General features: G+C 39.6%; 1 protein-coding gene across 1 annotated transcript; it reads right to left on the bottom strand.

Annotated features, from left to right (window-relative positions):
* Positions 1–218: 218 nt before the first annotated feature.
* On the bottom strand, positions 219–24305 carry ATP7A (ATPase copper transporting alpha). Its single transcript, XM_015860441.2, has 23 exons — positions 24098–24305; positions 18421–18557; positions 16315–16804; positions 14845–15573; positions 13847–14056; positions 12644–12807; positions 11936–12097; positions 11288–11364; positions 10885–11110; positions 10204–10437; positions 9684–9775; positions 9191–9318; positions 8869–9023; positions 8412–8546; positions 7364–7558; positions 7007–7189; positions 6487–6700; positions 6126–6272; positions 5559–5701; positions 5018–5221; positions 4351–4468; positions 3713–3815; positions 219–3568 (listed from the first exon to the last, which is right to left on the bottom strand). The coding sequence occupies exons 2-23, from the start codon at positions 18526–18528 to the stop codon at positions 3292–3294; spliced, it is 4494 nt and encodes a 1497-aa protein (XP_015715927.1). The 5' UTR covers positions 18529–18557; positions 24098–24305; the 3' UTR covers positions 219–3291.
* Positions 24306–24413: the final 108 nt, after the last annotated feature.

Here is a 24413-nt window from a genome sequence, read left to right as displayed (position 1 = left end):
CATTACTGGGAAAATAAACAGGGAAGAATGCATTTAGAAGAAACATGGCTATACTAAAAGCTATACTAAAATAGAAGCACTTGGGTGGGGATTAAAAACAAACAAACAAGTGCTGCTCCAACTTACAGAGTCAGAGCAGAGAAGAAATTCTGAACAGCTGCAGAACCTGTGATGTCAGAGTGCAAAGTATCTAAAGGAGATCACAGACCATGATTAAAGAAGTTGCTGAAGTTACAGTTTTTATTATACAATTTATAATCATCACTATAATGACGGAGGCACAGTCGTAAAAGAACAGGAATTATGAAACTGCATTTTTTTCCTTAATATAAAGAAATGTAACAGTACTAAATTAGCATTCTACAACAGCATTCTTTTTTTTCCATTCAGGTTTAAAGCATTGGGATGGAGCTTGTTTTAAGCAACATCTGTCATAAATAAAATCGCTTGCTTTCATTGCCTTCTGCAGCTTCACATTCTTTTTCATTTAGAATTTCAAGTGTCTACGCTTTTACAAGTTTACTGGTAAGATTGGGAGTGATGCTTAAAGCCTTAAGTGGGTGTGTTTATATATATAATATATATATTTAAATAAAACAGGTTTTATAAATAGTTACAGAAAATAAAACAGACGAGTAATACATAATTCCATTTGTAACTACACTTCCAAGAGATATCTGAAATTCTGCAATTCAAACAGTCTGCAGGAGTAAAGGGACTCACATACTGAAACAGTCACATCTAAGGAAACAGGTACCTCCCACATTATTTCACTTGCACTGTACATTCAAACTGGAAAATATTTTGGTTCTTCACTGTAAAGCACCTTTATAAGACACATTAATCACAAGACAAGCTTTCTGCAAGTCAGCGTTACACATCAGGAGAGTGGGAAGCAGGACTGGACAAACTGTTCTCAAAGACCTGGACTCAATTCCTTCATCACATCACATTCCAGCAATGCAACGCTCAAATGCACTGTCCTAAATTCAAGTTCAAAAGACATTTACAGACAGGTTTTCTTTCGGAGGAAAACTGGATTGAAAAGGTCTTTCAGGCTGAGTCGTGAGCAGTGTTGTTAGCACAAGGCATCGCTTCATGTAAGCTTCTTTCAGCAGTTTGGTTTCTACCCAGACCTTCTCCAAAAATACATGTTGAATGAATGAACAAATTCCTTGTGCTGATTTATCTACTGAGCAGGAATGTGGCCCTATAGAACTACTGTATCCCCTCAGAAAGAGCTCATGCACCACAGCAGGGGCTGGAGCAGCACCCGCAGCAACAAAACTCACCTGAAAGATCTGCCTCGTGTCTTTTTAATGTGATTTAGATGACCAGTTACCAGCAAAACTCAGACAATAACATGCAAAACATTTCTTGTTTCAGCTGCCAAATCTTGCTGAGAACAACACTGAGAATGAACACGGATTAACAAGGCAACTGAAATCTTTGGAAACAGTTTACATCACCTTAAAGCACAAAAAGCTGCTCGAGAACATTCTGCTGGCCTTTAGGTAAGTATCCACTCTGCAAGAAATAGCTTTGTTGCTGAGAACTGAGGAAAACATGTCATGGAATGGCTTTGCAGTTGTGCACCTCAGAATCTCTTAACACAACATGTATACGTACAACCTAACAGAAGTGAAGACCTGTATCGTGTAAAGATACTAAGAGCCTAATTCTGAAACAGAAATGTTTTGTTTCTTAAATGAGAGGCAGCAATAAATGTTGCTCTCCTCACCACAATACGACAGGTATACCTGCTAACAGCATAACCCACAGTGCGGTTCTGTTGTTTCTATACACTGGTATTTTCCTGGTAGTTAAAAAAAAATAGAAGTCAAAACTGCTCTTGAGTTCTTACACATTCACATCAGACTAAGTTAAAACTTAGAGCATTACAGAGATGATCCCTGTCCTATTCTGAATTGGATATTACACCTCCTAGCGGCACCATTTGGAATTACATGTTTACACCATTAATTGTATCTTAAAATTTAATTCAATAGCATTGAACTTAATAATTGTTTTGGATTGCTGGCTCAGCACAGGATTGAAAAACAAGGTTTACTAAGTGCCACGTAGGTAGCTGGCTACTGGGTGATGAACACCAACTTCAGTTCTCATGGAGAATATCTTTAATTTTAATATTCATGATTAAATGATCAAAACCTGCATTTCGAGATTTCAGTTCTGTAACAAATGAAGTTGGTCTTAATTCATAAAGCCCGAATCTGAACCTCCCAAACTAAAAAGGTTCAGATCAGTGGAGCAGATTCTGGACCATTCCTGGCCCACTGATCTCTATAGGCAACTGGTGTTAGTGCAGTAGCTGAAAAATAATAGACTCTTTGATAAGGTTAAGTACCCCCAGAGACTGAACTGAAATATTTCAGTGGTAGTCTGTGTGACACCAAACTGTTGTTTAAGGGGTGCCAGTTGATTCTGGCAATAAGCACTGGCTACACTGCTGCCTTTTCAAAAGCCACGCATTTCAGTGAACAGCACCTCACATTCACATACTCAGATGTTTGTTGCAAGAGATTTTGAGTTGAGAAAGAACAAGCCTCCCAACCCATTCCATCTTCAAACACACAATCTCTGTAGGAGTGTACTGGGGCAAGGACGTATGGTGTTAAACCTGGGTATGATGTCAGGAAGCAATCACTAAATCTCTCAGTCATCTGTCTGACAGAGAGATGGTTTGAAACTAGGAGCAAGAAAAGTTGGAACCAGCCGTTTATAAGAGACGGTGGCATTGGAGAGGAACGACTTCTGGTACAATGCTGGCTATGGAAACAAGAGAAGGTTTTAAGTAAGGCACATCTATCTGCAAACACAGAACTTTCAGCATTTTACAAACATGGTCATTTGTAATTCTTTTAAACACAGCATTAAATGTGACTGTGTATAAAGAAACCCATTAAAAGGGCGGAACACACATTTCTGGTTCTTTAACTGTATTCTGACATTCTGCCAGAAGATGCTGCACTTCAAGCTTTGCGTAAACCCAGCTCTGTTTGCAAGCTTCTGCCTCATTGTTTTGATAAGTCTAGTTCAAAAAAAGAAAAAGTACAGCAGAAGGCCACTAGAAATAAACTTATTTTCTACAGTACAGAAGAAATACCTGTATAGATAGAAATTAAACCCCAGAAAGGCAGAAAAGCATCTGTAACAATGTCCAGAAACGATGTTTGCTTGCACAAGCTTGTAGGCAGTTTTTAGGTTGTTTTGATTATTTTTCCATTTTGTTTCTTTCTTTCTCTTCTCCTTCTGGGGGAAAGGAGTCTTTCATAACGTCGTGTCATCATCTTCTCCAAAATCTCCCACCAACAGTGAATGCTTATCTGGTTCATTAAGAACTATGCTGTTCACTGACCGCTTATCGGAAAAGAGAGAATTTATAGAAGCTCTGCTGTAATTGATGATTTGATCCATTAAACTCAGCTTACGAGTGCCTGTCCCAGCCTCATCAATTCCAATATGGACACTGATTTCTGATGGGCTCTTCTGCTTCATTTGGCCACGGGCCCGGAATTCGAGTTTCTCAGAACTTGGCTTCTGGTACCTAAAGACAGGAAAAAGCAGCAGAAGGTCAGCATGTCTCAGGCTGAAGTAACAGACACTAGAATATGGAAAGAAGCTACCTTGTAAGTGCTTTGATCATGAACTTCACATCCAAACTACAAATAACAACACTGTTTGTACTCACATCTTTAGCTGCAAAGAAGACAGCACAACAGAAACAGAGGAGGCTGCCATTGCTGCAGATCCCATCCAGGGCTGCAAAACCAGACCAATGGGCAAGAACACACCTAGAAAAAGAAAATGATGAGTTCAGGGCAGGAACACAACATTCTCCAAGTATGAATCCAATGTCTTCTGTAAAAACACAGAACTCCACATAAACTAACTGTAGTTCCATTCCAATTATGTTTATGAATATAATTTTAGTTTAGTGCTAAATGACAAATACTTAATGCAAATATTTATATTCTATCTCAGGCAGAGCCCATAAGTGAATACATCTGAATATGTTGTTTATATAATATGAAATACAGAAGCAGACGTGTCTTGCCAGCCTTCAAGTAAAATGTTTATTCACAAGATTCATCTCATTCAATGAGCAGTTTATTTTCAAGTCAGTTTAGTGTGTTAAGCGCATCCATAATAGCTATAATAAGAGGGAGGTCAATGCACAAATAGGTCACTGCACACTCTGCAGGCAAAGAACTCCGCACTTACTGTCAGTCAGAAAGCAAGAAACTGGATTCTGTTCCATACAAAAATAAATTGCTGCCATCCAATGACTAAGCACAATTTTATTATCACAGGGAAACATGCACATACCAGCTGCTATGGGAACTCCAACGAGATTATAAATCAGAGCAAAGACAAAGTTGATCCGGATCCTTTTGACAGTCTTCCTTGATAAATCGATACTTGCTACCACATCCATCAAGTCATCCTGGAAGGTAACATTTATTGGGGATGTCAGAGATAAAAAGCAGACATGTGCAGCGTCACCATAATCCCATAATTTTAAAGCTAACTATCTAATTGCTGGATGTTAACAGACTACATGTACTGAACTTTCTTTAGGTTGACCTATTGTGTCTGCACAGAGCTCATACAATGAGCACCAATTTTATTCCAGACATCCCCACAACCCAAATGAACACACACAGCGCCATCTATGTGGTACAGCTCTAGATGCTTACCTCTCCATCAAGGTATTACTGATATGTGGGAAGAAGTGAGTATAACACTGGAGATATTCCCATTCACTCCTTAAGTACAACTTACTGTTGCCAAAGGTCCCCTCACTTTTTATTTCCTTTGCCAACTCCCAAGCTCTAACTGCCCCCAAATTTGTAGTCAGAAAATGAGGAAAGGTTCCTTCATAGAACAAGTACACAACTAAACAAGCAAGACAAAGACGATACCTAATTGTACTTGTTTGTGAAGGTGCTATACCAACACAGTTGAAATGATATCACACATTCTTCTTTCTTACCTTAATGAGAACCACGTCAGCTGCCTCAATAGCTACATCAGTACCCGTGCCAATAGCAATTCCCACATTAGCCATAGCAAGTGCTGGGGAGTCATTGATACCATCTCCAACCATGGCCACCCGTTTTCCTTCATCCTGTAGCTGTTTCACTTTGGCCACTTTATGAGAGGGAAGAACCTCTGCAAACACTTTAGAGATGCCAACCTATGGGGAGGGGTGAAGAGAGAGAACACAAGAAGACATTTACCACTAGCTATCACATCACTAGAGGCTGTAACTTGTGCTATAGAGGCTGAAAGCAACGTCATGCTCATGAGCCAAAGACCAAACCCATCTGATATGAAAATAAGTCTCACTTCAGAGCTAACATTGCTCCCATTCAAAAAGGATTCTTCAGCGCTCCTTTTTATTCAGTCATACATCAACATTTCTCACCATGGATCAGATCTATGATATCCACACGCAGCAGCAGCATGATACTATCTGTTCTGTAAGTGGGATGTAGCAAGCTTCAAACCACAACACACACTGAACTGCTTACCTGAGAGGCAATGGATCTTGCTGTTTTGCTGTTGTCACCAGTCATTAGAACAACTTCTAAACCCATATTCTTCAAAGTGTAGACTGCCAGCTCAGCTTCTGGTTTTACAGTATCAGCAATAGCGATCAGGCCACACAGCACTCCTTAAAAGCATAAAGGAGTTTGTAGTAAGTTGGTTGTTTTTCTTTTTTGGGGTGGGAGGAAGGAAGTAACATTTTCTTTAGTAAGACCACTTTGAGAAACACTGATATTGACAACAAAAGGTGGAATATAAACAGCTACTGGGGCAGCAGTGTTTAAGGCCACAGAGTACAGACTATCCAACAACAGAATCGTTTTTTTTCTCCTTTCTTCTGCTTTGCTCTCCTCTTAAATTCACGGCTCCTATCAACTGAGAAAGGCAGGAAGAGGTTTCCTAGTATGAAAATGTTTCAAAACTCAGCTAATCACGTCTTTTCATCCCATTAGTCTACTTCAGGTGTAACTGCTGAGGCATTACTACTTATCAGTTTCTATTTAACTCGTCACTAATCAGCCTCTGAATGACAGAGACCGCAATGAACTTACCATCAACAGCTATGAGAACCGCTGTGCGACCTCTCCTCTCATGTTCAATCATGGCTTTGTCAACATCGTTTTTAACAAGAAGGCCATTTCTATTCATCCATTCCCGGTTACCAATGAGAACAGAGTATTTCTGAGAAGTAACTGCAGCTGAAAGAAGAAAAACTCTTGCCACTGTACAGATAATGATTTTATCCAAATATGCCAAGTGATGTGTGACCATGAAATAAAGGAATGAACTTGATGCAAGTCCAGTTTTCCAAGGCAGAAAGAAAATTATCCCATTCTTAAGGATCCTGACTAAGACCCAGAACCAAAAGCGTGTCTTGCAATACATTTAATCTATGAATTAAAGTCAGCTTACTTGGTAAGTCAGCATCAATAATCAGGGCAGGCTGCACCGATTCCTCCACATATTCCTCAACTTTTACAAGTGTCACATTTTTAAGATTGTTTTCTTCAACCATTTTATTTTTCCTGTAGAGCAATGGTTCTATATTGGTGACTTTACAGCTAATGCCGCAGCCTGGAACTACCTGAAAGTCTGTACATGTCCCAAGGGTTTCTGAACACAGTTCCTATAAAAAAAAACAACAAAACAAAGAAATCTAAAATCACAGAAGAAGGCAACATTTACAAAATTCACAAGTTAAAGTGTAACCTAAGCAGGAGAGCAGAGAAACATTCAATCTACAATCAAAATGTAAATGTGAGTATCCAGTGGATCTACTATATGATCAAAGGATTTACAATGGCCTCACAATTTTCAGTATTCCATTTGAATACATTGATCATTTTCTAAATGACTCAAGACTGTTCATACTTATCAATTAATGCAGGAGTGGTTTATCTGTAATACATACAGCTTTGCCCATACAACTTACCTTTTTGCAGTATTTTGTTATTGCTGCTCCGAGAGGATGCTCACTATTACTCTCTGCAGTTCCCACAATCGCCAGCATTTTATTATGTGGCAGTCGATTACTCTCTACCAGGTATTTCACACGCATCACTTCTGGAGTTCCATGAGTAATTGTACCTGTCTTGTCAAATACCACCACATTTACCTGCAGCAAAACAGGAAGACATGTTCAATGAAAAAAGCTTTCATGTACAGCTAGCTTAGAAAACTTCATTTTTAATCAAACATTCTAATATGCTACTTAAAAAACACAGAAATCTGCTCAGGCAGGAACTGGCAAAATGCTACCGCTACATTTCTTACAACCCACATTTCTTACCTTATGTGCCATCTCTAATGGCTCTCCTCCTTTGATCAGTATGCCATTCTGAGCTCCTACTCCAGTACCAACCATCACAGCCGTTGGGGTTGCTAATCCCAGGGAACAGGGGCACGCAATACACAAGACTGTGATAGAGGCTTGGAACGCGAAGCGGATTATCACTTCAGCTGTAGAAATGCTCTTATTGTAACCCTAGTGACAGAAATTTGTTTTATTTACAAATGAAATTCAGCAATGAAAACGATGTGTTCAACTACACATTGCCTTTGATGTAAAAAGAAGGAAGTAAAAATTGCAAACATGCAAGATGAAACATTAAAACTGAATGCCCAGGAAAAATTATGCCATAGCTAAGATTAATTACAAAAATCATTACCAGTATCTAAACTTTGTTATATAGAGCATATACTCATGACTTGTTTTATTGATAAGACATTTTCTTAAATAAGGGACCACACTCTACGACAGCTCTTCTGAATGTTGATAAAATATATTTCATCAAGAGTTTATGCCACAAAGACACGAAGACTGTTCTCCTGCAACTAATAGATAGAAATGCTGGAAATCTAGTCCGCAAAAGACCTGAGAGTTAAACAACCCCAATGTACAAATCAGGATTCTCATCCTCCTCTGGCATTCACGTGGGATATGAATTCCACTGATTTTAAAGCTGAATTTACACAAAGCTATGCTAAAAAAAACTAGAGGCAGAATTGGAGCCTATGATGCAAGGGATTTTTCTCCCCACAAAGAAGGGGACACACGAACACTAAACCTTGAATTTTCCCAATTTAGTTTTTCTATTTAGTTTTTAAAAACTAAATTCCAAGAGTTGATTAATCACTGAATATTCTGTACATGAAAACGTCAGAGGGAAGTTACAGTACAGAACAGATAGAAATTACAGGGATGAAAATAATTTCATGCATTCCCAGCCCACAGCTGTCTGCAAGAATAATCTAAAATGGGACTGCTGCAGCCCAATAGATCTGTAGGCTTATTTTATGTGAAATATTGAAGAAATCGTTTAAGGAGATTGACTTACCAGAAAATATTTTTCTACTATTTCAAAATCCACAAATCCAATTATAATCCAGGCAAAGAGGGTAACCACAGAGACAACCACAATAAAAGGAACAAAGTAGCCGCTAATTTTGTCTGCAAATTGTTGTATAGGAGCCTAGGAAGAAGAAAAAACAAGTGTCAGCTCCATCAACACCATGCTGTCTTGTATGACTTCAGACATAACCATAATCATAAACAAATCTCAGCACATTAGGCAAACCACGCTTTGTAATTACATTATTTACTCTGTAAGATGATGAGATTTGAATCAGTGGATCATATCAAAGTTCCCATTCAGTAAAATAAAACAAACAAAACCAAAATTCACGGTCCAGCTGCAATTCATATCTAAACAATCCTAATCGTTTTGCAAGTGATTTGGTGTGCTGATGCCCAGCTACAACAAAACCCAAACTCTTAGGTTGATAATACTCTACCTTTGAGGTCTGGGCCTCCTCCACAAGTTTAACAATCTGTGAGAGAGTTGTGTCAGCTCCAACGTGGGTTGCTGAAATCAGCAGTGATCCATTCTGATTAATGGAACCAGCAATCACTGTGTTGCCAGGCTTTTTAGTCACAGGCATCGCTTCACCTAAAGAAAGGTCAACAAGAGATAACTGTTGGAGCTTTTGCAGCAATGTTATTTCTGATCATGACTACCAACTCTTTTATTAAAAAAAAATTTCAACTTTTATTCTTCAGATTCATTTAAAAGAAAACAAAAACATGCTTACGCTTGCAAACGAAACAGATGCTCACCTGTGATAAGAGATTCATCCACCATAGAGTGTCCCTCAATAACACGACCATCCACTGGGAATTTGCCTCCCGGCACCACTTTGACAATGTCACCTCGCTGAACCAGCTCAACATCAACTTGCTCTTCACTGGAGAGTTTGTTAAACAAGAGATTGTTAACTGAAGTTAACCAGGCAAAAGCACTAAACATAAAGCATAATTCCACTGGATGACACTGTTAACTTAAACAAAGGCTGTTTTATAGAGCACTAAACCTATTGTATGTTAATTTACTTTTCAGCTGAGAAAATCCACTTATTTGCTTACAAGCAAAAATGAGTGAGACTGCAATAAAACAAACTGCAGTAGTGTTTACTTTTCTGCATTTTAACATTTTCAAATACAAATCTGAAGTTATTTTCTTCATAGTTCTACAGAATTATAACATCTGACTGTGAATTTCATGTATTATCAACAAAAATGGAATGATAGAAAATGCAAATGATGAAGATACCTTAAGAGAATGTTATCAGGGCCCAAGGTAACAATAGTTGCTTCAGTAGCTTGTAATGAAATTAGTCTTGCCAGTGCTTCTGATGTTTTACCCTAGAATAATAATTTTCATATTTTTCTGACTATGTATTGCAAAAAAATCGTAGGGTAAACGACAACTTCATATGCTGCAATTTACTCTGTTAAGAAAATACTTTCTGAACATGGATTTGTATTATTTCATAGTTTTTACTGGTTTAGGTATTGAAAATGATTTTATAGCAACAACAACAAAAGGTTAAAAAAATATAACAAAGCTTTTGCAGCTGATTTTTTTAAGGTATGCACCATTCTGAAATCATATTCAGTGTCTTAAAGCTTGTAGATACAACGTTTTCCATTCAGTGACACCAAGAACAAATGTTTACTCTGTACTGTAGGCAGCACAAAACTTCAGCCTTCCACCATCACTACTGAGAGCCATCTGAAATACAGCTGCCATGCTCTTTTCTGCCCAACACAAGTACTTCTACTTCCCTTACCTTTGCAACGTGCTCCAGCCACCGGCCCAATGAGATGAACGCCAGCAGCATGGGAGGTGTGTCAAAGAAAGTCACAGGGTTTACTTTTGCTTTCTCAGCCATTGCAACTAGAAGAATAACAAATGAGTAGACGAACGCAATGGAGGTTGCCAGAACAATGAGCACATCCATGTTTGCAGTTCTGTGCTTCAACGCTTTGTATGCCTGTATATAGAAGTGCCAGCCTCCAAATATCTGTAACAGCAATGGCACCTGTTATATTCTGTACACACATTCGTAACACACAACAGCACTATTTTTCCAAAAGAAATAGCTCTTTTTTTTTGTCATTTGTCTTCTCCATCACTTACTGAACCAACTCCTATCTCTGCTCAAGAGACAGATCTTCCCCTTAGTATTCCCAGATTACATCACCACCATGCAGCTCTACCAGCTCCTTCCTATGCCCACTGACTAGAGCTAGACAAGCTGCCTCAGATGCTGTCAGACTGCATAGCACCCACACACGGATTGACCTACCCTTAACAGTCCCCAGCACTGTTTATGTTAGCATGGAGTGGTGGCACCTCAGAATTATTTTCCATTAGTGTAACTACAGTCACTTGTCAAATTTAATTTCTCCATTGTTTTTCACCTTACATGTTCTAACCCCAACAAACTTGGGGTCACATTGCCACCTACCTGTACTGGGACACAGAGTAAGAATGACAGAAAATTCATAACAGACAGTCCTGGCAGGAGCTGGTGTTCCAAGAACATAGAGGAGTGAATGGCCTCCATTTCCTCATTACTCATGTTGAGATGTTTGTGAGCATCTGAGAGCTGACTGTCCACAATCATCATGTAAATCATCATCGCCATGACAGGAATACAGAAAACCAGACTCACAAAAAAAGACCTTCTCCACCTTAGGTTTAAAAATAAACAAATACATTTGTTTTGCCGTCAAGTGCTGAATAACATTTTAGCGAGCAAGTCCTTACAAGCTAACAAAATGTCATAAACTTTACTAAAACAGAAAATGGACCAAAAAAGCAATCAAAGATGTTTATATAGAATCTAAATATATCCAAAGAATACTTACTGCCTTATTTCCTGTCTGTGATCCAGATGACTAGCAGATCTATCTTTTTTCACTAAAGCAGTTGTGAAATCTAAATCCTAAGGAGAAATAAATAAATGAGTGACTTTTTAAAGACTGATTGCACTCTTGAAAGCTTATGGATGTATTACTCATAGCACCAGCCCACACCACAAATCAAATTATTCATTTCATTAACACTGTCAGAGCTGACTGCTCTTATCCCTGCATGGGTTAACTTACTAAGTTATAGTCAGTCTGATGCAGAAATCAACCTTTCTAAAGCATTAAAATGCAAGTCTAAAAATGTGGCTTCCAAAAAAGTATTACAGAAAATGAGGGACAACGTCAAGTAATTTATTTAATCTCTCTTCTGCTACAGCATTTTACCCTTCTGCAAAACCACAGGCTGTTAACTTCCAGTAGCCTGGCTTTTCCAGTCTCTCTCTTTAAACACTAGGACAGGGTCCTAATGGAGCACTGTTTCTGAGCTGTGAAAACACTCACATTATCTGCAGAAGTTTGCACTAAGAGCAAGACGGTGCAGGACCAGTATTTTTTCCTTTTGATAGCTTTCCCTTCTGTTGTGGAGCATGAAACTCCAAAGGACACTGGTTATTTCACCAGATGCGGTGCCTTCACAAAACTAACCTTTATCACTTGTATAATATCTCGAGGACCTATAAGCTCAGGATCGTATTTAATGTGCGCTTTGTTGGTTGCAAGAGCTACCGAGCAGTATAAAATGCCATTAGTCTTCATTAGAGTGGATTCGATTCTGTGCACACAAGCAGCAGATGTCATTCCTCTCACCTGAAACATAAAAGTTTCCTTTAGTCATCAAAACAAAAAGTTAATGCATCTCTAGGAAAAGAAAACGTGCTTTTAACTACCCTGACCTACTTATTGCTTATGTCTGGGGCCTGAAGCAGCAAGACTGGAGGGTCACTTATGAAGGATGAGAGCGCTGCAGAGGAAGCAAGGTATACAGACTTAGTTATTAAGCTCTGCTCAACCTCTGCTGCCTCTTCATGATCAGAGCTGGGAACTCAGAGTGACTCAGCGACAAAATAATAAACAGACAAATCCTGTAACATACAGAATAGCTCCACCAAAATACAGGGGTATTTTTCTTTGACTTCAGCATAGTAGTTTGAGCCAACCCGGGGTCTGAAGGACAACCTTAAATTCAATACACAATTTGTGATCCATACCTAATGCACTTCTATGGCTTGAGTTTTACTTGTTTGTGCATTAAGCCCCATTATATTTTTTAAACGTTAAGAAGCAAGTGATTACACAATTGTGCTTAATAGATAAAAATAAAGACAAAGGTGTTGTTTTTAATTACTAACTTACAACAAGATCCAGAATTCCATCTCCTTCACCACTATCTTCCATCACAGTAGCTCCAAATCCCAGCTCCCGTATGAGCTCTGCAATAGCTGAAGGGTGTATGACAGCAGGATTATACCTCACTTCTGCCTTTCCTGCCATTAGGGCAACAAGTATTGAGTGTATTCCTAGAAAAGAAGGATGTGAAAAATAGTAGTTGATGTTTAAGTCAGACCTCCGTGTTTATGATAATGTAACAGCACAGTAGCAATACAGTGAAGTTGAGAAATCTACTGTATTTCCAGGTGCATACAAATGAAAACATAAGCATTTCTGCAAGATACATCCACAGTGCAACAAAAGCCTGAGAGCACAGACGTGAACACAAAAATTATTACTACAACTGAAAAACATGCAGCTCATGTTTACCATTTAATTACAAATAATCCTTTTACACTGTATGAAAAGATGACCCACTTATGGAAAAAAAATCTTCTAAAATATACTCCAGCCTATTTTTCTGATTTAATTATGGCATTTCAAAAATCCCTTTGCTCAAGAGAATCTGAATTAATGTGTTTCAGAAAGCATAGACCTAACAACGTGCAATCCTTCTGTACTGAGTTAAAAGTAAAGTACAAAAAGCTTTTAGGATGGAAAAACAATATTCCAGGTTAACTTGGAATATATCCGTCTGCACTACAATAATTAAATACAGTCTATAATAACGACTCCCCATTATACTTATGCAACCATTTGTTCCTGTAAATATTCACTCTGACAGAGAGACAGACATCATTGTCCTGACTTGCAAAGCTAAAATTAGCTTACCTCTCTTTAAACCATACTAACACTGACATTCTCTAAGAGTTCCCTCTGTAATACAGGCACAAATGCTTCTGCTTTTAGTTTGCAGATCTGGGCAAGTCATACCGATAGAAAAGATCTGTTTCAGTTTCAAGAGGATTCATATCTATATCTATATATTCTCTTTAGAGTAACTCGGCTCCTGCTTTTGCAAGGGCAGTCACCCACCCAGCATGACAATGGAGAACCAAGTATTATGTTCTCTTCTCATCCTATGAGCCAACTGCAAGTAAACTATGTTTTCTCTTAAAAAATAAACCAACAACAGCACTTCTCTTGACAACCCACCAACCAAAAACCAGTACAAAAGCTAACCTTGTTCTCTAAAAGAAATGCTTAGAAACGTAAGATTATACTGACCATCTTCTCTTCTTAAATTTCTCTCAATGTTGGCTACACAGGAAGCACATGTCATTCCTGTGACTTGGATGTAGCACTTTGAGGAGCTCTTGGACTCTTTTTTAGCAAAATTCTGTAACATTTTGGAGGTAGGCTCAGCAGATTCCAGCAGTTCTTTGGATGTGGGCTGAGTTATTCCCACAGGGAGTTCGGTCTTCTCTGAAGAAGAAACTGAAACAGATATCATTACAAATAGATGTTGAAATTAACTACCACCGGGTACAATGTAAGGCATAAATACTGCTGGCTAAAAAAATATAATCATGGATCATGGAAGCATGCAAAAGCTTCTCTGTTATCCTATCAGATATATGTTCACAATAGTTGAGCCATAAACAAAACCCAGTCTAGATTAATCTAGATAGAAACTGCACCCAGGTCCATTGCTAACATAGGATAGTGAACACCAGTCAACAGACTACCTCCGGTATCACATTTGCTGTGTGACTTTATGACAGCTGCTTGTTTAAAACCCTGTACTCACAAAGTACGGAACTTATAAAAATAAGTGGACCTAAAAACGAGTTCATTTAGCATTTTAATGGGTAGGTAGTAAAGTAGGTAGTGCTGAAGTAGTACAGAAATTTAACTAAACTTTGGTTATAAAGTGTTCTGGCACACTTGAATTTTCTTTCAGGATGTGACATATTTAAAGCGTTGGAATGAGCTGCCCAGAAAAGTCCCCATTCATTCCATGAATATCAGACAGCAGCAAAGTGGGACACCATTTGAGTATCAATATTCCTGCTTATATTTCCAGATATCTCAATCGTTTCTTATCAGTCTAGAGTCTTAAAGGAAGTGTCACATGTACACTTAATGCTCTCACTAACAGTGAAGATATAAAGCTTCTCTTGACATGCAGGAAGCATAATACGCTAACTGCTACTTTCATCTTCAGTGGTATCAAATCCCAAAGAGAACTGAGTAATACTTTTAGAAGTTTAATATGTCATTACCTGGCAAAGAAGCATCAAACCCCATATTTTCTATTGAGGAACGTAAATCTTCTGGGCATGTTTGCAGAGGGTCGTATTCTATAGTTGCATTGTGATTTGCTAGAGAAACAGTAATAGTTTTTACACCAGCCTTTTGGGAAATGACCCCCTCAATAGACTGCACACAAGAATTGCAAGTCATTCCTTCAATGTTTATCACGACGACTTGAGTAAGGGGCTGGCCAGCATCCTTCACAGACTTCAGTGGAGACACCAATGCAGGGAAAAGTGCTACATTTTCATATTTGTCAAGAAGGCTGACTTTAAATGTCTGTGGGGACACTGCCTGTATGGCACTTCTCAGTGCGTCTACGGTAATTAAGTTCGGGTTGTATTTTACAATAGCAGATTTATTCTCTAACGAAACAACTATATTGGTTACTGATGGGAGTGTTGATATGGTGCTTTGAATATTGAGGACACATGAACTGCAGTGCATGCCATCGACTCTGAAGACAACAGTCTTTGTATCATTCACATTCCTTGTGTTTTCTTTCAGTGCTGCTGTGTCAGAACTTTTGGTCTGAGCATTCTTCAGCCTTTCCAGGTCAACAGCATTGAGTTTAAGGGGTCTAGGCTGCTTTTTGACAGATGCTGTGAAACCCGCAGCTTCGATCTGACATTTGATTTCTTCTGCTGTAATGAGATGAGGCTGATACACAACAACAGCTTCTTGATTGTCCAAGGACACTGAAAATTAAACAGTAAAAAGAAGTGTGCATTACTGCCCTAAGCATAACAGGCATCTTTCTATAAGAGCAATACATGGTGCCAAAGGTTATTAAAAAAATGCTTCAAATGCTCAGAAATTTAATTGGAAAGGGAAGGATATTTAAGTGGCCTGGGAAATTTTGATGTGATTTAGTTCAATCATTAATTGTCTCGGCAATGTCACAATCCCTGCATTCTCTTTTTTTTTTTTTTCCTTCAGTTTTCGCTCTTTTCTCAGGATGTTCACACATGACTTCACTATTTCTTAACAGATACATTCTTTTATCCAGGGCCTGCTGCGTTACATTCATGTTGAAGCTATTTACACAGCTAACTTCCCTTTGGATACAATCACATGAGAATATTAAACTTAATTGGAAAAAAACATATATAAACTAACATTAACCGCAACACAGAAAAGACATCTGGTACTGAAGGACTCTATGACTGAAAATAAAGAACTCTACTACAACTCCAGCTTCCCTATCAAAACACAAAGCAATCACTGAATGCTATCATTCATTTAACACAGATCTCCTCACCACAGTTTGGTCCCCATTCACTTCTAGTCCAAATTAAACACACAACTATGCATGTAGCGCAGTGGGTAACTACTGCACAGAACTAATCTAAAAACAAGGTATCTCCAGAATGCCAGCAGATTACAGTATCTATTTTTACCACAAAAACCCATTTTTTTTTCTATAAGAAAAACTTTACCTTTAATCCGTTGAATTCCTTGCAATTTGCCAATCTTCCCTTCAATAGTGCTAGTGCAGGAATGACAGGTCATCCCCTCCACTTTCAGGCGCAACAAAGCACTACCTGCATGAGACCAGCTGGGATCTTCACACGTTCCTGGAGTCACCTCTGGTGCTGAAATACTTAAGTCTACCCCAGGGACCATTTGAACAATCTGCTTGCCATTTATAATGGAAGAAAGGAAAGTCACCACTGCAGATTTTTGATCAGAGGACACCTTAACATCCAGGATACCTTTGTTCTTCAGCAGTGCACTGCGAAGCTCTTTAGATGTTAGAGTTGATTGAGAAGGAATAGTAAGAAAAACAGTGTCAGGTAAAACAGGTTGTGGGTCTGAACCAGCTGATGTAGCATCAAACCCCATGTCATATATTGCTTCCTGCAGCGTTGCTGGAGTGTGTAGTTTTGAGTCATAAATAATGACGGCATTCTTATCCTCTAGAGATACCTTGCAAAGAGAAAAATAATGAAAACCAATTTAGCAAATTGCAACATTAAGAGATAGGAACTAATAACCTGCATGGGATTATGAACAGCTATTATTTGCAGATGTCAGTAATACTTGTCCACTATCATTTTATCCATCACTCCCCACTTTGAACAACGAAGCCATAACAGCCATCACACAATAACTTCTGCTCATCCATGTAACAACATGGCTAGACAATGAAGATTTTTTTCTCCCCTTGCCAATTTCAGAATCCTTTAAGAAGAATCTGTCAGGCCACATTTTCTTAAGACATCCAGACAACATCAATGCATCTTATAGCAAAACAAACAAACGAAACTTGCAGTCAAACTCTTTAATTACTCAGTGCAATTCAGTCAACAGCCAGTGAGCCCACAGTAAAAAAAATCTTAATTGTTTGCACAATTTTGCAGTTAGTAGTAATTACTCTCATATTACAATGATGGAAGAAAATGTTCTTTGAAAAATCCAAGGTAGCAGTGAAAGGAGTCCAGTAATTCTTGGCATCTTAGGTACAGGTTATTACCCTGCTTTGTGGAATAAAGCGCATCAGACTTCAGAGAGCAAAACTCAGTTTTGAAACTAGACACATGGCAAACACCAAAGAAGCTGTTTTTTATCTCTGTACATTTTGGTGATCCAGAGACTTCCTGATTTAGTACTAACCTTTCACAGTCAATGGTACAAATATCCACAATTTAATTTGCTCCAAACCGCTGATACATCAAATACAATTATTGCAGTTTCCAAAAGGAAAAGCCAACGTCTGCCAGAGGCCCAACACGCTGTCATTACATTTTATCTTTACTCTGGGCAAAGAAACAACCTGAAGGCCACATACGTAATTAAATCACACCAGTTAAATGATTTTAAGAACCACCTTTCTGCATTTTTGTCCGAATTATGAGCCTTAGCAGAATTAGGAATATGGACATTTATTGGTTTCATTGCAGTTGGAGGCAAAATTACCTAAATGCAGCCCTGCCTGTCTGTATTAGCAAACCAGCATTCACCTCTCTGCGTGACCTAGTTCATAATCACTCTGTGTTCATCTCTGACGTACCCACTAAAATGGAAACAAGTTTGACAAGACCAAGAAATACTGTTTTCTGTAGAGTAAAAAAATCAACTACTATAAAACATTACAGCAAGATTTCACAATCTAGTAATTAAACTCTGCAATTCCATGCAGCTGTAATTGTTAAGGACTGCTCCTCCTTGCACAAACTAGCCAGAGGACCAAAAGGCATCTCCTCCGCAACAAGAAAGCATCATGAAAAGTTAAAATCAAGGCAGCCCAAGGAACTCTGGATAAGGGCAAACCAAGGAGCTCCATCAATTGCTATAATTCTGCTGTTATTTCTCTTAATGGACAGCACAAAAGAATGTGAACATCTAACTTGTTTTAGTAAGCTTCTCATTATTTCACAATACTGAAATTCATACTACCGAACTGAGGCAGAATCTTACTTGAGGAGTTACAGATGACAGCTCAACTCCCTGCACAACTCAGTGCAGTGCAGTACAGTAAGCATTAGCTTTTCTCTTGCTTATACAAGAACAAAACTTTCTAACAGATGTGTAGCATTACTTACTTCTATGTTATGGATACCGTTCATCTTCCCGACATGCTGTTCAATGGCCTGAACACAGGAGTGGCACGTCATCCCCTCCACACCAATGACTACGGATCTTGCCTCCATTGTCAAACTCTACCCACGTCTTCTCATCACTGTTGGTCAAAAAGAATTATGATTTTTTTCTTAAATTAAAAAAATAAAATCAAAACAATCCGCTGCAATTAAGCAGATGATGCACCTGCCCACAAGACTCCAGTAGATTTCAGAATCTGATCAAAATATGATGTTGAGCAAGACATTGCAGGAAGGAGGCATTCAGCTACTTGCTCCTATGTATTTTCAGACATTTACAATTAGATTTCCATTATAATCATGATCATTTAATCACATACAAGAAAGCTGTGACTCACTGGTGTGAGATTAAATTACTTGGAAAAGAAAGCACTCGGAAAGCCAGATCAATAGAGGACGGGTTGTGAAGCACAGAGACAGGAGACAATTGCTTGTAAATACAAGCCCAGGAAAAAAAACCAAACAAACAGAAACACCCCACTAAACCTAAATGAAATTTGCCCATAGAGATAAATATCAATTGCTAAGGAGTTCATTAGTCCAACACATAGATAAAACAGAAATGAGGACAAAAGACTTTTTTAAACCTCTGTAAATTCACATTTTTTTTTCCATTACACGAGTGGCTGATGAGCAGGATGATAATCAGTCAAACTGGCTGTAGTGAAAGCATCAGCAACTTCAGATGACTAACCGACAGCTGAAGTTACACATGTGCTTAAGTGGTTATTACCCCGGGGACTTGTCTTTGAAACTAGATTACAGTAAGAACAGCGTTTAACAAAATTAATTTGTTCTCTCCTCGGTAGCATTTCACAACTGCGTCTGAGTGTTTCTGGCTTTGCTTTGAGACACTCTGAAGCCACATGAGGAATACTGGAACATTTCACTGTAGAACCGGGTTTACCTCACCCATACTTAGAATCTCTAACTAACTGCTGAATCTCAGCCAACAGGTGAAGACAGTACAAACCTCTGAGTTAGAGTAAGATTTCCAATAGAGGAAATAAATACAGGTATTTAATTCAAATGCATTCTATGTGAAGAGCCAGGAACACATTGCATACTTGTTGATCAGATACTAGTATGTGCAAATTTAACTATCATTACTAGGTCAAAACATTTTAAAGTAAACATGCAAACATCATAAAAGATAGTCTGAGAAGCTGATTTTCAAGATTTCCCTGGTACATTCCCCGAAACCCACAAATGACCAGCTAAGTGATATGAACTACCGCCTGAACCTTTATATTCCAGGAGACAATAACAGTCAGTTTTGTTGAAGATCCACAGAACATGCCACAAGAGAGAAGAATTAGCACACATCAATGATAAGCATGGCTAGTGGACACAAATAGTCAGCAAGTTGTTGAGAAAACCTGGTGGTCACAAGAGCTTTGAACACCATGAAGAGCTGCTTTTATAGCTGTTCAGTGTTGGAAAGTTTCCTCCTCACAGCCACAGAAGTCTCAGCAACACACCAAGAGCTGCTCAAATCCTTACCAACACCCTCAACAACCTGCAGCGCCTTCCTATGAGGCACTGCCTATTTACTCAGAATATATCACGTAGTGCTGATGTTTCACCCTGCCATCCAAATAGTGGATGAAGCTGGGAAGCAAATGCACCTTGAGGCTGTTGGCAACTGTGGGATCAGAAGCAAAAAGTAGCTTCCTGCTGCAGCTCTTCCATACACGAGTGTGAGAGGATGCAATGCAGAACATGCTGGTTCCAGTGCCGACAGCTCCAAGGGAAAGCAGCAGGCAACAAAAGCTTCAGTTATTGCTAAGCTTGGAAAATCAGCATTAACGCTTGCACTGGCTGTGCTGATTGGCTTCTGCTGACTCAGAAGATAAAACAGCAACTTATATGAAATAAGGCATCACATTATGCTGTACTCTATAGAAAACAGTAAATCAGCGTGCTAAGAACTAATAGAATAACTCTACCTGAAGTGTTAGTACAGGCTCCACTTCTTGCCTACTGCACAAATAGTTATAGGTAATATTTACACATCTACAGAAATAAAGAACTCACCTGAAGCACAAGGGAGTGATGAATCAGTAGCACAGTGCTACACAGGTTGGTAAGATACGCTGCCCTGGATGAGCTGGTGTACGAGAGTAGGGGAAGCCTGAGAAAGCCTGCTGGGGTTGAGCTACAGTAGGTTCCAGCCATTTACTACAACCAACAAGGGTACGGTGTTGTCTTTTCTACTCATCTTGTATCAAACTAACGGCAACTACACAAGCAATAGGGTAAAGTAACATTATTAAAGTGTTTGCAATACTTAACAGCATTGCTATTTATTTTAATGCGTAGGTGAGAATTAACTGTTTATATATAGAGAGAAAACACTATAAATACTTTAAAAACCCCAAAGACCTGCTATTATTACAGCATGGTGGGGAAGTATTTCCTCCATTTTCCGGGGTTGTTTCCTTCCCCATCTGCTGCTCATCCTACATACAGTCAATTCCACCACTTTTCATACAGCCTCGCATTTCCCACTTAAGAGGTAATATGTGGAAAAGGAAACAGCAGTTGCAGTTAGTCTGCCTTTCTGGCCTGTTGTAACTAAAGTTTGTAAGGTGACTTCAAATATGGTATTTATGGAAGTGGAAGAAAATTTGATGGCAGTAATTCTGAACCTGAATAGCCACATTAAGATCACAAAGCACAGTGAAATCCTGTTACGTTGAGAGGATTTGACGTGCACTGCTTTGTGAAGGCACAGCTCTCCCTTTAAAATAAAATAAAATCTGCTGGTGTTTGGATTTAAATAATAAATCAGAAACAATAAAGTTTCATTCATTTTACTGCCCTGGGGAGGGGTTTGTGTATGTTTGTTTGGGCTTTCAAAAGACTGTTCTCTGAGGAGCAACAGATCAGGGCACCACGCCATTAAGAACAATATAAACACAGTAGAGAAAATCCTCACCTTGGGGGAACTGTAATTCAAACATGCATTTAAGATGCATCCAAACCTTGCCTGCATTTCCAACATTCTTGATACTGTTTCGGGACTTGTTTTCTGAGGAGGGGATGATGTGATTACATAGGCAATGTATACACACACCTTTTTTCCTCCTGTTACAAAATTCATAGGAAAATATGTTCTTACACCCATGACAATACTGACAGTTAAATGCTATTTCTTCTTAAATGCATTAATGTTTTACCAGGTTGAAAAGAAGAAGGATGCAGTCAAAATACTCTCCATGAGGCTGTGCAGTAATCACAAATTGCTTGAGTTGGAAGGGAGCCTTAAAGGCCATCACTCCAACCCCCCTGCAGTGAGCAAGGACACCTACAGCTCCAGCAGGTGCTCAGGGCCTGGTCCAGCCTGACCTTGAGTGTCTGCAGGGATGGGGCACCTGATGGAGCTTCTACTAATAGTGACAGTTGCCACAATCCAGATGCAGGCGCTGCACTTGGGGTTGTTGAACCTCATGAGGTTCTCCTGGGCTCAGTGCTCAGCCTGTCTCTGTGGATGGCATCCCATCCCTCAGGCGTGTCGACCGCACCCCACAGCTTGGTGTTATCCACAAACTGCTGAGGGTGCACCTCAGCAATCTGTGTGCGCTACAGCAATGGTTTGAACTTAGAACCTCTCCCTTAATGCACCGGGTACTGGTAGTCCTATGAAATACATGTACATACATAATCTGCTGTGCTCTCTGTCCGCCTGCAGGCTGGGCGGCCCTTTGGCTTGTGACAATCATGGACACATTATTTTCTGCAAGATGCCAAGTTACAGATCACAGGTTGCAGAGGAGTTTAGTTGTACTCTAAACCAGGACACAGCACCATCTGCAGAACATCTCCATCATCACTATGGATCTGACACTGCAGACAAATGGCACCAACTCCCCTTCACACATACTTTGTCTAACAGCTTCATTAGAAAACACAAAGCTTCTGTTCTGGAATAGCATCTAAAGTCCATCTCAGCCTTGAACAAGCTTTGTAATAAGCACGTGTTAACTTACTGTATTCCCTAATCTATTATTCACAGCATAATATACCTAGAAACTCCCTTTCAGACGTTTTAAATCCTTTATTACTCTTCTACCTGTGTTTTGCAGTATACAAACCAGTACTACTTCCTTGTTTGTACTCCCACTTCACACCCCAAAAAACACTTCAGTGCTTCTAGTATCAAAGCCAACCCAGGCACTGCAGTGTAACAACGCACCATGCACAGCAAATATGCTTTGTGTCTATGGATCCACAGGGATATGTAACAGAACTGAGTGCGCTCCTTGAAGGGTACAACTTCAGCTTTCAACTAAGTTTTCTACTCATACTTTGAATTTATAGCTGCTAAAAGATGCCAGCAAATGGGCAGCATCAAACAAATGCCAGGCACTGAATCTGACAAATTACAGCCTTAGGGCTTAATAAGGTTTCCAAGTGGCTCAGTCCTACCTAAAAGCTTCATGTATGGCACCAGAAAGCGGAATTCCTAATTACATTAAGTGGAAGAGAGCGTGCCTAAATGTCTCCAGAAACACACAGAAGGAAGAACAAAGGACATCATAAGATGCCAAAGCCATATCACCTTGATGAAAATACTGGAGTTACAAGGGACCTGGTCTGACATTAAAGAATAGTAGCTGTTTGGTTTTTTCACTTCTCCTGACGAATGGTTACATTTAGAAGTCAGAGCAGATTAACGAGGCTTACTCAGCACGTCTATAATAAATACCTATCGCAGACAGCTATGTGAGGCTACACAGGGTAATTCATGCTGCTCCAGTCTTAAGCAACTTCTGCTTGGTCAGCAGACGGTGGAAACTCCCCTGAGGAATTTAATTTCTATAGCAGTCGGATGGGAAAAAACCCCAACACAAATAGAAAATACACCATTTCAGCTCTAAGGACAGTTCTATAACTAGTGGAGACAAGCTCTTTACAAACTGTTCCACTTGCTCATGGCCTTCCACTAACTCTTTGGAATGGGTTTGTTAAGAATGTGAATATTCCCTCAGAGAAATCATTTTGAACATCAGGAACAGAATATAATATAGCAATCATTATGAACATCAGGAACAGAATATAATATAGCAATCATTATGAACACCAGGAACACAATATAATATAGCAATCATGAGCATCAGGAACTGAATATAATGCAGCAAGACTTGCTGTATGAGCACACCAAGGTCAGCTGAGGCCTCCCATTCGTGGGCTCAGTCTCAAGGTGTGATACATAATGCACACTGCATTAGTGAAAATCGGAATAAAAGCAGTGTGTTATGTTATGCTACCTCTTCCTTTGTTTGTTCATCACCTGGCAAGGGAAAACAAGACTACATCTTCTCTCTACAAGTGGATAAAGCACTCTTTATTGACGTTATTTCTACACAAATCGCATTGGTGCTCTCAGAGTGCATCCAACACACAGACCTAACTTTGGTGGCAGCAAACTGCAGAGCTACCAACCAGCCTGCGTACATCACCATGCAACAAGTGCCCCAGCACAGAGGTGCCATCCCAGCAGCGATGTAGACTTTTAACAAGCACAGCTTTACACCAACGAGTTACATGCAGTTTCCAGCACGTCAGCGCAGAGTGGCTACACTTTGCTATACGTGCATCCTTAGAGGAAACCTACCTCAGTTGGCCACCAAGAAGCGCCGGCCCGTTTCCAGCGCGCTGACACGATGTGATCCGTGGGAGGTTCGGAAGGGAAAGCCGGCAGTGACAAGGCAAAGCGCCCCGACCCCCAGCGCTCCGTTCCGGGCTGCAGCCGCAGCCGTGCAGGCCGCGGGCTCCGAGCGCACTGAGCTGCGCAGCCACACACCGCCCCGCCCCGCCACGGCAGCCAGCGGCGCCTGATGACGTGACACGCTCGGCTGTCACATGCTCCCGGCCTGAGGGAGGAACACTGGCATATAAACTATGGCGTATAAAAGACACGACATAAAGGA

This window comes from Coturnix japonica, chromosome 4 (assembly GCF_001577835.2).
Source record: "Coturnix japonica isolate 7356 chromosome 4, Coturnix japonica 2.1, whole genome shotgun sequence".
Classification (NCBI taxonomy): domain Eukaryota; kingdom Metazoa; phylum Chordata; class Aves; order Galliformes; family Phasianidae; genus Coturnix; species Coturnix japonica.
Note: the sequence above shows the minus strand (reverse complement) of the source record. Positions and strands in the feature narration are given on the sequence as shown.

Excerpts from the sequence above, each read along its gene's own strand:
- ATP7A (XM_015860441.2), bottom strand. The coding sequence starts at position 18,528 with ATGGAGGCAAGATCCGTAGTCATTGGTGTGGAGGGGATGACGTGCCAC. Across the intron at positions 15,574-16,314 it reads AGGAATTCAACGGATTAAAG|TGTCCTTGGACAATCAAGAA; the intron begins GTAAAGTTTTTC and ends TTTAATTTTCAG. Across the intron at positions 6,701-7,006 it reads TAACAAAATACTGCAAAAAG|GAACTGTGTTCAGAAACCCT; the intron begins GTAAGTTGTATG and ends TTTTTTTTATAG.